Below are 16,369 nucleotides of genomic sequence, written 5' to 3' on the forward strand. Positions count from 1 at the left end.
CACTCTTAGTAGGTCATGCCACACAAATTCTAGCTCAACTTGAAAATCTCACATTTTAATAAACAAGTTTCAATATGCCCCCTCATTCAAAAAATGCACACTTATGAAATCGATAAACTCAGCTGATGCAAAATAAATAAAATCATGGGAGTTTCTCCATGCCACAATGGCCCTCCAGCATGACAAGGGAGAAAAGATAACTGGGAGATGACCATTGTGGCAGAGTAAAAGTTGAAAGTGTAATAATATTTGGTAGCATACATTGAATGTATTATAGAATGCACCTATAGGGTGAACAAATTTATTGACAAAATGTGGTTTGGGCTATTTTTGCAAAACAAAGGAAACTGATTAATGGGATAAATAGTTGGGAACTCTCCACAAAATAAAAAGGTGCCCATGAGAAATGGGACAATCTGAGTATTTCCATTAAATCCATGAAATGAGCACACTCCCATATGGTTGCATTAAGAGAACTCTTGATACAATCCTATCTATAAATGTCTACTCAGAAGCAAGTCCTATTAAATTCATGGCGCTTATTCTGGGATAAATATACGTGGAATTGCTGCCCCAGTTTTTGTGGACCTCGTCATTTTTCCCATTAGTGGTGCTATGCACTATTGAGTTTACTGTCATTTGTTGAGTGGACTGTCATGATAGCCATTGACTGCAGGGATTAGTCAATGCTGCATTTTGAATTCTGGCATTTACGTAAATTGCACTTTTATACCTCTGCCTTAGGTCTTAACAGATTCACCTCTACCCTCAGTGGTTTAATTTTATATAGATCTATAAACTATTAAAACTATGGCGATACTGTAGACCATTTACGAACTTTAGGATGAGTGTGAAGACTGAGGATTTTAACCAGATGGGCGGGATATAAATTATAAAATTATTATATTCTAATACTACATCAATATCATTTGTGGTATCTTTACATTCTGTTCCCCAAATACCCATACATAGAAAAACTTGAGCCCCCGGGAGTTGCCCTTCAGTGGCTTCTGTTTAAGTATGGGCAACTAACTGAAAAGTACCAATGTGGGATGGGTATATTTTAGATAAGGCTTCCTCAACCTCGGCCTTCCAGATGTTTTAAGACTACAATCCCCATCATCCCTGACCGCTGGTCCTGCTAAGGATGATAGGAGTTGTAGGCCAAAAACATCTGGAGGGCTGAGGTTGAGGAAGCCTGATTTAGGTGCTTTCTCCCCCTCTTCAGACAACTTGCTGCTTTCTCCTCTGGTCAAATCTCAGAAAGAAATTTAGTCTCTTGGACTAATTCCTTGCTCTTGAACACCTACCTCTTCCTTAACTTTCCAAAGGGAAGGTAGCCATGTATGTATAGTTGGGCTTGAGGATGAAAAGTTCAAGGGAAGGTAGCCATGTATGTATAGTTGGGCTTGAGGATGAAAGTTCAAGAAAAATGTTTTCATAGGCTTTCTCAAGGGAAAAGAAAGGTCGAAGTGAAATCCCCACCCCTATTTCCATAATGCAATATTGGTTTGAAGTACTGAATTAACCATATGTAATCAGGAGAAGGTGGGCATATGTCCATCTGCCTACATTACAGGTAAGATTATTAGGTTAACCCAAGGTGTAATATAGTAAAAGGTTATATTGTTATATCCTCTCAACGTTTCAAGTTAGGCTGAGAGACTGCTGAACCCAAGGTTACCTTGTATTACGGATAAAAGCACATACGGTACCTACATTGCCTGGAAACAGGTATGTTTTTATTCTAGGATGCATATTTACAATTTAAAATGGCTCTAAATGGCCTATCTAGAGGTAGGAAATATCAGTGATTATTGTCACTTGGTTATCCAAGCCTAGGCTTATTTCATCAAATTGAAATGAAATTCTTTTCTTTTTTGTGGAAAAAAATAATAAAAGACAATGACTTACATTTCTGTTGTGAGAAGCACTTCAAAATCTCTCATTACTTTTATTCTTTTCTACTTTGATCAGAAAAGTGAATTGCATCATTATTTTATTAAGTTGAGCATTCATGTACCAGTATTATTATTATTTTGGGTTGAATCCAGAATATTCCATCCACAAAAATAAGGGTTGACTGGAGGCAACTTTCACCAATGCTCTCTGCAGCTCCCCACACCATTTCAAATGCTGCAAAGTTCCCCCCACCTTCTGCAGCAGATTTAGCGTGGAAGTAGAGGGGGGGGGGGAAGGAATTACTATTTTGCCTTCCATTCATGGTGGTTGAATGACTGGCTGATTAACCACTGCCTGTTAAGATGAGCCTCCTTTTATGCAATTAAGTCAGTCTATCTCTTCTACTGAGCAGTCCACACCTCATATTGTGTTGCATGGCTCCCAGGCTTTGAGTGGGGGGGGGGAGATGAATTGCAGGGGTAGGGAAGCCAAAAGATGTCAAAATGACTGATTTTAATTTTAAAATGAGATTAAGTGTTCTACAGCCATAACATTTTGATACAAAGTTTGCCGTCCTGAAATTGCATCATGTCTATATTTGAAAATGAAAAACAAGAATTTACAACTCTAACTTTCACAGCTTTCATACCTAGCCATTCTCAAACTGAAAGTTTAAATGTTAAATTTCATTTAACCTCTTCAATAAGTAAGGGGGAAATCTGTCATCTGCTGAAGCCTTTGCAAAGTTCATGAGGTTTTTAAATCATGAAGGGATGCTGTAGCAACTCTAGAGCAGTAGGTCGCTCATACTGGTCCCTGTTTGGAAAACAATGGGGAAAAATAGATTAATTTATTGTGAGTAATTGATATGCTTCTGTCAGCTACTTGTATAGTAATAAATCCACTTTTGAAAAACTTGTCTATCTCATGGGACTAGGTGAGCATCAAAAAGTTGTGCTGGAGCTTTTATATTCTTTTTTAATGATTGAGGCTTCTTTCTGGTCATTTTGACATTTAAGGGTTTGATTCCTGACAGTTCTCAAATGGTTTTATGGCCTTTGCCTTGGACAAAAGGCTTCAGTTTTTATTAAAAGAAAGGGGGAAGCTAGAAAAGTATTTGCCTCTTCTCTTAAATAATGGTACCATCACCCCAGTCTGACAGTTTATAAGTTTCAGACACTGCTACAAAAAAGTTGCAGATCATACTCCTATCCACTTTTACAGGGGACAAATGGTCCCAGACATGTGGAAGGGAGATATTCAGCCTTTCCTTATTTCAAGCAGAACTCTTTCCCAACCCTTATCTGCGGGTACCAAAGACGGGACCTTGGACCTTTTCTTTGCCATCTATGTGTCACACCATAGACCTGGTGCAATTTCCCTTACCTTTTTAAGGAACTCCTTGAACTACACATTTTACTTAAGGAAAAGATAATGATTAAAAGGATATCTCTTTAATATTTACAGATATTTAACATCTCTTTTAATATTAATAACTACTTACCTGGTGAAACACAGATGAACAAAATCTGCTGCTTTTGTCGAGCAATGGTTGGGTAAGGAAGGCATGATTCCCCTGTGAGCACCAATATAAAACATGGCTGCTATTCTATCCATGGAAGCCAGTGGTGGCTTTCCTGTGGCCATCTCAAATACAGTGCAGCCAATGCTCCAGATGTCTGATTTTCTCCCATAGCCAGATTCTTTTATCACTTCTGGTGCCATCCAATAAGGAGTGCCATGCACTGATTTCAGTGGTTCGCTGTGGGCATCAGTCAGACTTACATAGGCTAAGCGCTTTGCACATCCAAAGTCTATGAGCTTGATAACACCATTGGGCATCAGCATGACGTTGTTGCCTTTAATATCTCTGTGGACCACACAGTTTTCATGCAAGTATGCAACCCCTTGCAGAATCTGTTTCGTATATTTACAAAATACTATTTCAGGCAATGGCCCAAATCGATGAATAATACTGGAAATGGAGCCACCTGGAACAAATTCCATGAAGATACTCACTATGTTGTCTTCTAAACTTGTTCCCAGGTACCCTACAATGTTGATGTGTGTTAAATTTTTCAAAATCTCAACTTCGTATTGCAGTTTCTGATATTCCTTCTCAGTCCCAATTTGGTCACAGGTACTCAGTGCTACTTGTTTCACAGCTATTAAATGTCCTTGGCTTGTAAGTCCACAATAAACCTAAAAATTAAAAATGCCTATTTTGGTAGTGGAACTACAGATACATTCCTGTGCGCACACAGATTAATATGTACTCACACATGCTGTTCTCATACATCTGATTTAAATACAGTATAACTCATCCTGCTTAAATTATGTCTGCAGTTATATCTGGTATTCGTTTATTTCCATAGAAAATATGACAAGGTGGTGTACCACATAAAATATTACAATAATAGTAAAAACATCAACAACATATTAATTAAAATTGGTTGTCCCACCAAAAAAAAAATAATATTCCAAAGTCTGAGAGAATCGGCTTCTGGTATACTCTTCTGCTAAAGAAGAGACATGCCCAGTTCATACTTAAGCCCTTCTGATCACAAAAAAATATTCTGTGTGAGCATATAATAGTTCTTCCATGAGCAAAAGAGGCACTTTCAAATCCAACCCACAATATTTAAAGGCCACCTCACTGGTGTTTGTCATGCAGGGCTTTTAGTGAGTGCCCTCATCTGAAAGCTATGAAGACATTGGCAGTAAATAACCCAAGGCCAACCTTTCTTCCATCATAAAATTGAGTGAGGCATACACAGGCTTCATAGGTGGTCTTTCCATCTAAGCTCTGACCACACTCAGGCCTGCTTAACTCCCATGTTTGCTTTATAGGAGTTGACATTGCATAACTGAACACCCTTTTCTTCCCTGCGCACCTGCTAAATTTGTTATCGGGTTTCCCTTACCATCCTCCAAGCAGATTTGTGGAGAGTATGGGGTGTGTACTGTCTGGTGGAAGAGAGGGAGTAGTTCCATTCTCCAAATGTAAATTATTGCACTAACAGAATGAGGACACTGGATACTGCCCACAGTGTCTCCTCCCACCTGCCTTGGCAGACTCCTTCACAGTTCTCACCAATTTTGTGGTTCACCCAGAGATGAACCTCTGGATGGCTTCCCGAAATGCACAACTGCATCTGGAAGTCTGCTCAGATAAGTTTTTGTCCTATCTAGTCCCATGACACAAAGCCCAATTGATTTCCTTTAGAGAAAGTAAAGCAGCTTTAATCAGGGATGCAATTGTGGTGGATTCTCAAGACCCACAATTGTACATTCTTTACTTTCTGCTTAAAAGCCAGTATATTGCTGGGCTGATGGGAGCTGTAGGGCAAAACATTTGAAGGACACCATATTGGGGTGTGTGTGCTTGTTTAGAAGGACTGGAATTGTAATTAGAATTGATCAAGGTTTATTGATGCTAAAATGTCCTTTGGGAGATACAGTGAATACACTTTGAGATAACAGGGGTGTTATATATACTCCCCATGTAACTTACTGTGCCATAGGCTCCTTTTCCAAGGATTTCACCTTTGGTCCACAGGATAGGTCCTTCACTAGCTACATTGTTTTCTGAAAATGTAACCACATTTAGAAATCTATTTTCTCTACTGGATTCCAGGAAATCTGGAGAAAAATCCTATAAAAAGAGGACAGAAGAGCAAACCAGAACACGTTGAATGAGATATAATGCAAAGAGAGGCTTGAGATCAGGGTCATTTATATAGTATGTTGAATAGACCTTATTTCTTTCCTGAGAGAGAGAGAGACAAAAACTCTTATCACAGCAGTCTTGAGATAAAAGATTGCTGCTATTTACGGTAACTTGGTGGTTGGATCTACTGAGTGCTGTTAGCACAGAATACTTAAACGGACCTTCACTTACAGGGATGGTGTACCTCTGAGTACCACATGCTGGAGAGAGCAGAGGAAAACCATTACCTTCTTGGTGTGCTTGTCAAAGTAAGAGACATCTGGACTAGACTAGATGGGCATTGGTTTGATCCAGCAGTACAATTAGTTTGTTCTGATTGCTATTTAAAAATGGAAAGCTGAGGCTGAAAATAAAGAGTTGCCCAAGATTGCCTGAAGGATTTCTGAATGGTAAGAAATTGTGTCCTAGATCTCAAGGCACAACATATTTTAAATATTTGACTGGCTTTCACTGTTCTATTGCTATTAAAGATACTTATAAAAACTTCAATAATTACCTTACAATTTCTAACACTTGCTGTGCTGTTTCCTTTACTCTCAGTGTTTCCATTTTGTACCACAGTATCTGCATTTTTTGTAGCTATTCTCGAACGGTTGCCATCTGCTCTATCGAGAGAGAGCAGCTCAGATACAGAACAACAAAACGAGTCTTCAGTTATTTCTTCACTGCAGTTCAGGGTGTTTGGATATTCCTGGGAAACAGAGTTTGCAGGAAGGCAAGTCCATTCGGTTGATAAACCAACTTTTTCAACTCGTGGGCTTCGTGGAGGAGGTGAGTTTACTTTGTTTGAAAAACATAGTGCAGGGGGGTTCCTTTGATTATCATCACAGAACAAAACCTGATTTGTATCCAGATCCTCAAGGCAAGCAGTTGATCCAATTTTCGTCTGCATTAAACTTTTGTTCTGTGCTATGATGATATGTTCATTTGTATCTTTTGCATAGTTTAAGAAAGGAGCATATTCTGCATGAACTTTAACCTTCGGCCAAAGTAATTCCTGAACATTGATAGCAAATGCTTTACTAATGAAAGCATCGCCAGCCTCTGAAGTGTGATCCAATGAGACTTCTTCAATAGTTGACAAATTTGAATTAGGAATGACTTCATTTTGTTGAGCTGGTAGAGTAAACTCAGTAGGAACTGGAAGCTGCTGATCATCATCTTCATGAAATGGTGCTGCACTCCTTATTTGCCCTTCTGTTTTAGGGTCAATCACACTTTCCTTCTGCTTCTGACAGCAACCCTCTAACCCAGATACCCCTCTTTGCCCCAAATCCTTCTCCTTCTGTTTAATGCCAAGGGAATTCTTGTGTGATTTGGGACATGTTTTCTTCTGGGCATTTCTAATTCTGCCACTCTTCTTTGCACTGAGATGGTTATATTTATGTTTCATCGCAGTGCGCCTCCCAGCTGGAGCAGAGTGCACATTCCTGCAGGAACTGTTTTCACAGCCACGAGGCTCCCTGGAATATGCTGGAGTTCCAAACATTTCATAAATGCCCGGACCTTTGTCACTTGAATTTATTTCCTTGAACATGTCACTGTACTTCAGGTCTACGAAGTCTACGGAAGACTGTGCTTCTCTTACAGGAAAAGGAGTGATGGTTTCTCCTGAGCTAGGGAAATGTTTGGAATTGCTGGGAAGCATCTGTTTTGGTGGTTTCTGACTGCTTTGACCGAAGTGGCATTTCTCCTGCTGAAGGTGTTTCTTCTGAAGGTTTGAGGAAACCCCAGTCTTTGCATGAGACAATCCTAGTCCTTGAGAATGAGAAGTGGGATTCTTTACCTTGTTAGCATGGTGTTGGATAGAACTCTTGCCCCAAAGAATAAAATCTTGAGGCATCTTGGTACACACACTAGCCTTTAGCGCCAAGGTGGTTCTGTTGCTGTTTACTTTACAATTTTCACTCCCTTTATGAGCAAATATGTTGAAGCTGTGGCTTAAGTTAGTTGGCATGCTCTTTCTTTGAGCAGAGTTTCTAGAAACATGGGAGATCTGATCTGGTTCATGGTTAGATATTGTAATATGGCTGATGGGAGTTACTTTCGTAATATTGCTTTCAGCAGCTTCAGACACAGTGACGTTTCCCATCATTCCCAGGTTGATTGCTGTACAAATACTGCTTTCAGATTGTTCAAGAACCATCAAAGTATTAGGAATAGTAATCATTGAAGCATGATGTTCTGTAACCTCGCTTTGAAGACTTGAATGCATATCAGTATTTCCTGGTTCAATATTCATAGTATTTTTTGTACGTTCGTTCGGATCTGGTTTCACCTCTGATGATTCTGCTTTATTTGACTGTAGCTTAGGGCTGCCACTCCTCTTTGCAAAATATTTCCCCCAGTTCTTAGCTTTGGAACTATCTTGATGTCCCAAAGGAGAACATTCATATTTTTCTGCTGTATGTACTACTTTGCTTTGGCTCAAGTAACCATCAGGATGGTCAAAACTACAGTCTTTGCTTGTAATACTTAAACTCTCAAAGGTTGCCAAAACCTGATGCATTTCACCACTGGATACTTCATTTCCTATATCTGCTCCATATCTGCTGCACTCAAACTGCGGTTCAGATTCTTGGGCTTTGGAATATCGAAAGGTCATATGACAGTTATCCAGGGTGACTGAGTGTGGATCTCCAAAGACGGTGAAGCCATCTGTTATAATTTTGTGATTCTGGTCCTCAGACTGAGGGTCAGTATGCTTCGTAGGAACGGAATAGTGGTTCAAAATATTGGGCAGATTATTACAACCAGCATTTTTCTTGGCTTTGTCTTCTAAAGGAGGAAGCTGCACCATTCTTATAGGATGAAATGCCACTGGTGGTGATAGGTTGAGCTGGAAGTTTAGAAAAACCACCTATTAATGAATCAGTATTGTTTAGGAAGTTCTTAAATGAGTTCAAGCATGGATACCACTCAATAAGCATGGCTGGAGAAACAAGCCAGATGGGTGGGGTATTAAATAACAACAACAACAACAATAGAGTAGTGCTAATACTCAGTTTTACTTCTTAAGCCTTGCATCAGACATATAGTTTAGAATAGAGTCACTCATGTATACAGAATGGAGTCACTCATGTATATAGACAGTGGGGAAGGGGGAGTGAGAGGGAGTGAGAGTGAGAGAGAACAGAGGGTGACTTCATTCTAAACTCTTTCTCTCTCTCAACAATTTTTCTGCCTTTGTTTTACCCTTTAGTGATAATATGTGAAAGCAAAGTGATATGGATTGGGTTCCAAGGGACTGAGCAGGCTTGTGGCAAGAGTTTTGTACTACCTTTCTTTGTTTTATTTCTTCCTATGTTCTTTTTTGATATTCTGCTAAGACTGGAAATTAACTGTATTTGTCTTATTGTTTGTTTTATATATTATAATTTTGCTAGAACATAATTAGCCAATACTTTGTATTGTGAATTGACCTGACTTTTGTCTTCTTTGCCAGCCATCTGGCATATAGGGTTGCTGCCTCCTGCAGCATTATCTTTGTGCTTTAACAGTACAACTTAATCTGCAGTTTAATACTTGGGTGGTTATACCATAGACAAGTTATTGATCTATCTTGCCTGCTGCTGATTCATCCTAACAGACAGAGGTTCTTGATAAGCCATAAACTTTCCTTGAATCTAGCCCTTCAGAGATGCAAAAGCATGTCTCTGCCATCATACTATGCTCAGTCACTTTTATGAGAGGAAGTGAGACAGGAAATTATTAAGTATAGGAAATTAGCCTATTCCCTTCTCTTGAGATAACTGTCACAATGTTGCTAATTAAAAAAAGAAAACACCGACTTTGGAACTTTTTTCCAATCAAATGATTAAAATAATTGGCTAAATGAAGAGAAAAATAGAATAAAATGTATGCTTACTTACAAAAGTATTTGAAGTCATCTGGCTCTCTTACTTGTATTAACTGTGGCTGGGGGATCATCCGCATTCTGTCTGCAGATGACATCTGTTTCCCCTACATATGGTGATCGACTACACAAAGAGCTTTCTAATTACTATGGTTACCCAGAGCAGTGCATCGTCCTTTTTCCAGAGCAAAGCCACTAACCCTACAGTGTCATTTAATTGTATGATTACATGAAAGGAGGTTGCAGATTACAGGTGGTAACAATATGCTGGGGGCACTCATTAGGAGTGTATGCTGATGACACCTATATCTATTTCTCTGTAACAGCTGAATCAGAAAATGTCATAAATGTGATCTACTGAATTAAACTGATCTTTAAGATTTTCTGAGGATATCCTGCTGGTTATTACATGACCAGCAGATTGTCCCTTGGTGACCATATTGAAGTTGGTCTTCTAAGCTCTAAGCTCACCCTCTGGAATGCACTTCCTTGGGCAAAGGCAGTAATAACTTTCACCCACTCCTTAAAAGCTTGTATGTTTACCCACACTTTACTGGACTTTGACTCTTAATATTGTTTTGTACACTGTTCAATTTTATATAGTTATATAGATTTGTTTTTATCTTTTTGATCTAGTTTTGGGAGGTTTTATTGAATGTCATTTTCTTTTAGTCCTATGGTAAACCACTTCCACTTTTATGAAGTGGAAACTGTGTAAAGTTGATGGGGTCACACCTCCTCTGAAAGAGCAGGTATGTAGCTTAGAGGTACTTCTTGGATCCATTGGTGTTGCTTGAGGCCCTTGGTGGCACAGAGTGCCTACCATCAGCTTCAGCTGGTGGCTCAGCTATGCTCCTATCAGGACAGGGATAGCCTAACTTCTGTTGTCCATGTTCTTGTAACCTTTAGGTTAGATTATTGGATTATTTTCTACATACCTTTGATAATAGCTTGGCAACTTAAGCTGGTGCAGAACTCAGCAGCCAGGCTGCTCACCAGGGCAAAATAGTCTGAGCTCACCACACCTAACCTGGCCTGACTATGCTGGCTACTAATTCATTTCTGGGAGCAATTCAAAGTGCTGGTTTTGACCTATAAAGCTTTATGTGGCTCAGGACCCCAATACCTCAGAGACTGCCCCCCCATATGAACCAACCTTGACCCTGTGATCATCATCTGATGCCCTTCTTCATGTGCCCCCTCCATGGGAGGTCCAGAGGGTGGTAGCATGAGAATGGGCTAGTGGTGTCTCCCCATTTGTGGAAGGTTCTCTCCAGGGAAGCTTGCCTGGTGCCAAACTTACATATCTTAGGCGCCATGCAGAAACACTGCTTGTTCACCAGGACTTTAATTTTTAATTATCTATGGCCTCTTTGCATGAGTGGGATGTTTTAATTAAACTTTATAAAAATAGAATGTTAAAATATTTTTCTAATGCTGTCTTTAATGCATGCATATGTTTGTTTCCTTAAAATATAAAATAATGAACTATAAACTAATGTTGCTTACATTGTCTGCAAAAGTCGAGGGAGCAAATCCAGTGCTATAACTTGTGCTTTCAAATACTTTTTCCATCCATCTTCTAAGTCAGTAGTCTTTAACTTGCCAAGAGCAAGGACTCACTCAAGATTCACACCTGGCACAACCACATGGACTTGCATCCATGAGCCCCATGAACTGAGGGAAGAGAGGAGCTTTGTGATGAAGAATGAAGTCCATATATCCAGAGTGAAGGTTAAAGGGACAGAGCCCATTCATCTGGTGGTGGAGCGCAATATGAGGAAGAAAGAATTATGTTAAAGTATGCTGGTCTTCCACTCATTTATAAATCCCTGCCACCAACTGATGCATAATATGAATCTAGTCCAACATATACAAATTGGACTCCCAATTGTGTCATTAACACAAAAAGTGCAAAATTCAATTAGCTAATACCACTGCAGTAAAATGTGCTCATATCATCTGTAACCCACTGAACTTCATATGCGAAAAAGAGGAAACAAAATAAAAAATGAAGTAACACTGTGGTTCTGGCTTACCTGCACTTTGCTTCTCCCAACAATGACACTCCAAGCATGTTCGCTTATAGTTCCCCAGGTGTATAGGACTCCCAGTGTTCTGGCCTTGACTGCAGACCCCACTGAATGATTTCTGCTTCAGTCTCCCTACCCCCATCCCATGTACAGAGCTACATTCAGACTGTTTAGTTTACAGGCTGTCGCCAAGGCAACTCTCCTTGGGGCATTTTGTATGGTGAATTGCCAGCCAAGCAGACTCAGCTGGCTGGGAAAACAAATGTAAGAAACCCACATCTCCAACTGATTTGCTCCACCAGCGCAAACACTCTCTGGATTGGAGCCAAAGTAAACTACAATTTTTTTTGCAGCACTTCAGAGGTGCACCACGCTCATCTTACTCTCCGTTCTTCTCATTTTACAAATGACAATCAAATGCTGAAATGCGGCAGCAAAGGACCACCCAGGTTCCGGGCAATCTGTTAGATGGGGATGGATGTAAGGTAAACCTGGCTTTATGACCAAATCTCTCCCATGATTATTATTTTTTAATTAACCAGGGTTTAGGCTGCACTTAATAATTTCTGCATGATAATAATAATAATAATAATAATAATAATAATAATAATTATTATTATTATTTATACCCTGCCCTCCCCAGCCAAGGCCAGGCTCAGGGTGGCTAACAAGCAATAATGAAAACAATAAAAACAAGTTGAATGAATACAACTTAAAAACAAGATTAAAATACAACATTAAAATATTGAAACATTAAAATATTAAAATGCAACCTCATCACAGGAGGAGAAAGGAAAAAGAAAAAAGAAAGAGGGGGAGGGAATCAAATTGGCTCCAAGCCAAAGGCCAGGCAGAACAACTCTGTCTTACAGGCCCTGCGGAAAGAAATCAGATCCTGCAGGGCCCTGGTCTCATGAGACAGAGCGTTCCACCAAGTTGGGGCCAGTGCTGAAAAGGCCCTGGCTCTGGTTGAGGCTAATCTTACTTCCTTAGGGTCCGGTACCACTAGGGTGTTGCTATTTATGGATCTTGAGGCTCTCCGTGGGGCATACCAGGAGAGGCGGTCCCGTAGGTACGAGGGTCCTAGGCCGTGAAGGGCTTTAAAGGTCAAAACCAGCACCTTAAATCTGACCCTGTACTCCACAGGGAGCCAGTGCAACTGGAAAAGCACTGGGTGAATATGCTCCCATGGCAGAGACACAATGAGGAGCCTCGCTGCAGCATTCTGCACCTGCTGGAGTTTCTGGGACAGCTTCAAGGGCAGCCCCGTGTAGAGCGAATTACAGTAGTCAAGCCTGGAGGTGACCGCTGCATGGATCACTGTGGCCAGGTCGGGGCGGGAAAGGTAAGGAACCAATGATAATGATGGTAATAACAATAATCCATGACAAAATGGTTCTCTATACCAAAGCCAGAACAAACCAAGCCAGAACGAAACCTTCAGTGTAAAAATCTTAACATGTCAGGAGAAATTCAGGAGACCCAGAATCACAACAGCAACAGGGCGCTTCGGCTTTGAAGTCGGTGTGGCGAACCACAGCGAGGGGGGAGGACGGGACATCTTTCCTTAGGCAAGATACCCCTCTCCCTTTTTCATTTATCTTTTGACAAGAGACCCCGCTCGGGATACCCCACTCGCTGCTGGCCGTCCTGACAAGTCACACCGCGCAAGCTCCGCCCACCCGGGAGCCTCGCCTCGCCTCTTCCCCTACGTTCATCCCTTCTCCCCCTCTGTGCGCGTGCGTGTGTTGTTATTGTGCCTCTTCCTCGCTCCCGTCATCCCTTTCAGGAAACTGCGCCGTCCTGCGGGCCGGTGGCTGGCTCAAGATGGCGGCCGACAGTGAGGTGAGTCCGCCTTCGGAGCGCCCTCCCCAGCCCCTCCCGCCGCCTCTAAGCAAAGACGGTGGGGTGACGCTCCGCGGGTCGCCTCTCTTCACCCCTCCCCGTCCACACCCGCCCTTCAGCGCCTCACTCGTCTTCTTTCCCCCCCGCAGCCGGAGTCCGAAGTGTTCGAAATCACCGATTTCACCACCGCCTCCGAGTGGGAGAGGTAGGTATCGCTCTTCGCTGCCGGCCCCCCCCTTTTTTTAATGAACTGCCTCCCTTCTTTCTCGAGTTGTCTCTTTCCGTCCCGTTTCCTACTTTGCCCTTTGCGGAGCTGCGTTGGGGTTGTGTGTTTGACAGTAGAGGAGAAGGGTGTGTGTGTATGTGTCTGTCTTCGCTTCTTGGCTCTCGGATGATCTGGCGACAAGCTGGCTGCAAGGTCCAGCTGCTCTGGGCGAATTTACGGAGAGGAAGAGGCAGGGGGAGACTTCCAATGACGACACCTGGAGGGAGCCCCCCTCTTGTTTTGGGGTGGGGGACATCTTAAGAATTGGGGAGAGGGAGAATGCACCTGAAAGGTGGTTGCTGGGTCGGTAACCCCCTAGCCCCCCCATAATAATATTCCATGTTGCCAGAAAGGGCTCTTCTGCAGCCTGTCCCCCCCCCCCAGGAATGTTGTCAAATCTGTTCCACAGATGGACTGAAAAACAAGTTTGCCTGGCAATGTGGTTTTATTTTTTTAACCTGCCTTCCTGTCTGCTACTTGTTTCTAAGGCAAGTGAGCTACGCCAGAAAATAGTTCATGCTGGGTGAATGGGTAACTGTATACGGTAACTTAAAAACCACCCACGAAAAACCCAAAATATAAAGGGGTTGATGGCATGGTGGTTGATCTCTTAGCAGCTTTTGATCCTGTTGGCCCTGACCATCTGATCAAGATCATTTGCGTTGGAAGCTGTGGGTTGTGCTGGGTGTGATTGTGCTTCAGGTAGATTCCAGGCAGTCTTAGCTCAGAGACTTATTAAACCAAAAAGTCTTGATGTAGGCAAACCTATATAAGAAAGTAAAATAAAATGGAAACTATCTCCATTTCTAGTAAAATATTCTGAGATGGAGGTGGGGGAGGGTGCATTGACAACCCATGTATTGGGGATGCGGGCCAGAAAGGAAAGGAAGAGGGTGCTTGTGACAACTGTCTGGCCAAAGCCCCAACTTTAAAAGAAGTGAGGCTGGGCACATCATTGGAGCAGCCTCCAATGTGCGCACAGGGCATTTAGGGGTGAAGGTAATCCTGCCCACAGCCCTAAACATAACACACAAATAGATGCAGCAGATCGAATAGCACTAATCTTCCAGCGGCTTAATTACCTGTGTGTGAGAGAGTTTTCTCCTTGATATGTGGAGCTTGATTAATTCTAAGCATCTAGTTGGATTTGGATTCTAAGCACCTAGGTTTCTGTTAGCTTGGGAACAGCCATGCTCATCCTGATGTATTATCTGCATTAGGGAAAGATATGTAAGAGCGCCTTCTTTTATTGTTGAACTCCCAGCAGCTTTTGATACTGTTGGCCCTGATATTCTTCAAGATTCTGTGTTGGAAGCTGAGGTTTGTGCTTTAGGATTCCAGGCAGGTAGTGTAAGGAGACTGTTGTTTCTCTTCATGGGAATTATCCTCTGAGGTTCTCCAGATTTCAGTATTGGTTTCTATGCTGGGTGCAGTTGGCTTGAGGTTTGGAGAGTGGTTCCATTAATGTTTCTGATGACACTTGGCTCCATTTCTCCTTTTCATCAGATGAAAGTGGAGCTTTGACCTCGCTTAACAAAAGCCATGAATGTGTAATGGACTTTTTTCATTGGCAGCGAGTCTGTTTCCTTGTTCAATTCAAGATGCTGGCCTTGAATTTTTTAAAACCCTAAACGGCCTCTTGGGGAGCACCTTCCTCTATTTGTTCAAAAAGTGTTTTCATTATCAATGTATTGTAGAGTAGCTCCTGCATTTTGTTAGGGGTTGGGCTAGAATATCTCCAAAGGCTCTTCCAGCTCTAAAGTGATCTACCTTGGGAACTGCTGTATACTAAATAATAATAATAATAATAATAATAATAATAATAATATATATTTAGATATATATAGATATAAAATATGCTAGTGAATGTGCTGGTGATGCTCTACTAAAATTGATTTGTGTCTGTATGTATATATGTGTGAGAGGGAGAGAGAGAGAGAGATGTTCTCCTGAATATGTTGTTTTACAGCACAATCCTATAATGTCTACTCGGAAGTAAGTCCTATTAAATTCATTGTACTGTACTTACTTGCAGGTAAGTAGATATAAGATTGTAGCCTAAAGCTACCGCTGTTAAATTGTGCTAATAAACAGCCATGAAAAGTTTTAAGGCCCTTATGTTTTAATATTCATTTTTATGGCTATGAGTTATGATATAAGCATTGCATGATGTTAGTTCTATATCATAACTTTCCTTGTTAGATTTATTTCCAGAGTTGAGGAAGTTTTGAATGACTGGAAACTTATTGGCATTTCTTCAGGCAAAGTTTTGGAAAAGGTAAGATTGCCTTTTGAACTGTTTGGTGAAAATATAAACCATTAGTCCCATTCTATGACATCTTTATTTAGAAACTTAACAATTTTGGCAGAATTCCTCCAGCAATTTACAAACTTATAAAATCAAAATTCAATAAAGTACAAATAAAGATCAGGATGCAATAAATATAAACCTCCTACTTAAACCACCAAGTCAGCAGCTAAGTGGGATAATACTTGCAAACATCTAAATATCCTGTGTAAAAAGCTCAGTTTATAGGATACATTTGAAGCATCCAGACTAGAGGATTGGTGCTACAACAGAAAAGGCTTGTTTCTGAAAGAGGTTTCTGGATGACCTTCTGCTGGTTGCAGTGTTTCTAGCAGAGGCTCCTTTGATTATCATAAAAGTTAATTTGGCCTATAAAAGGTGGTCTGCTAGGTATCCTGGTCTCAAGTTATTCAGGGATTTATATATGAGT

At 41.1% G+C, this 16,369-nt stretch overlaps 2 protein-coding genes across 13 annotated transcripts in view; one reads left to right on the plus strand and one right to left on the minus strand.

The window, feature by feature from the left end:
- Positions 1–2,396: 2,396 nt before the first annotated feature.
- Positions 2,397–12,103, minus strand: MAP3K19 (mitogen-activated protein kinase kinase kinase 19). Of its 8 annotated transcripts, none has more exons than XM_082197808.1 (6): positions 11,528–12,102; positions 10,998–11,165; positions 6,129–8,471; positions 5,417–5,557; positions 3,407–4,104; positions 2,397–2,718 (listed from the first exon to the last, which is right to left on the minus strand). In XM_082197808.1, the coding sequence occupies exons 2-6, from the start codon at positions 11,061–11,063 to the stop codon at positions 2,661–2,663; spliced, it is 3,306 nt and encodes a 1,101-aa protein (XP_082053934.1). In that variant the 5' UTR covers positions 11,064–11,165; positions 11,528–12,102; the 3' UTR covers positions 2,397–2,660. The 8 variants fall into 8 exon arrangements, with proteins under 8 accessions (XP_082053934.1, XP_082053933.1, XP_082053937.1 ...); XM_082197807.1 differs by having other exon boundaries at positions 10,998–11,246; XM_082197811.1 differs by lacking the exon at positions 10,998–11,165 and adding an exon at positions 9,505–9,612 and having other exon boundaries at positions 11,528–12,101.
- A 1,134-nt stretch (positions 12,104–13,237) lies between these two features.
- RAB3GAP1 (RAB3 GTPase activating protein catalytic subunit 1) overlaps positions 13,238–16,369 on the plus strand; it is a 30,971-nt gene continuing 27,839 nt past the window's right edge. For 4 of the 5 annotated variants that reach the window (XR_014213333.1, XR_014213334.1, XM_082197970.1 and 1 more), the window contains exons 1-3: positions 13,238–13,366; positions 13,516–13,571; positions 15,834–15,909. Coding sequence is in view for 3 of the 5 variants with exons in the window: in XM_082197970.1 (XP_082054096.1) it covers positions 13,349–13,366; positions 13,516–13,571; positions 15,834–15,909 (150 nt within the window). In the remaining 2 variants the exon portion in view is untranslated. The remainder of the gene's footprint in view (positions 13,367–13,515; positions 13,572–15,833; positions 15,910–16,369) is intronic. The other variant, XM_082197971.1, reaches the window with a different exon arrangement.

The sequence above is a fragment of the Podarcis vaucheri genome (assembly GCF_965113315.1).
Source record: "Podarcis vaucheri genome assembly, chromosome: 1".
Taxonomy (NCBI): domain Eukaryota; kingdom Metazoa; phylum Chordata; class Lepidosauria; order Squamata; family Lacertidae; genus Podarcis; species Podarcis vaucheri.

Excerpts from the sequence above, each read along its gene's own strand:
- MAP3K19 (XM_082197808.1), bottom strand. The coding sequence starts at position 11,063 with ATGGAAAAAGTATTTGAAAGCACAAGTTATAGCACTGGATTTGCTCCC. Across the intron at positions 5,558-6,128 it reads CAAGTGTTAGAAATTGTAAG|GATTTTTCTCCAGATTTCCT; the intron begins GTAATTATTGAA and ends CTCTTTTTATAG. Across the intron at positions 2,719-3,406 it reads GTTCATCTGTGTTTCACCAG|GGACCAGTATGAGCGACCTA; the intron begins GTAAGTAGTTAT and ends TTTTCCAAACAG.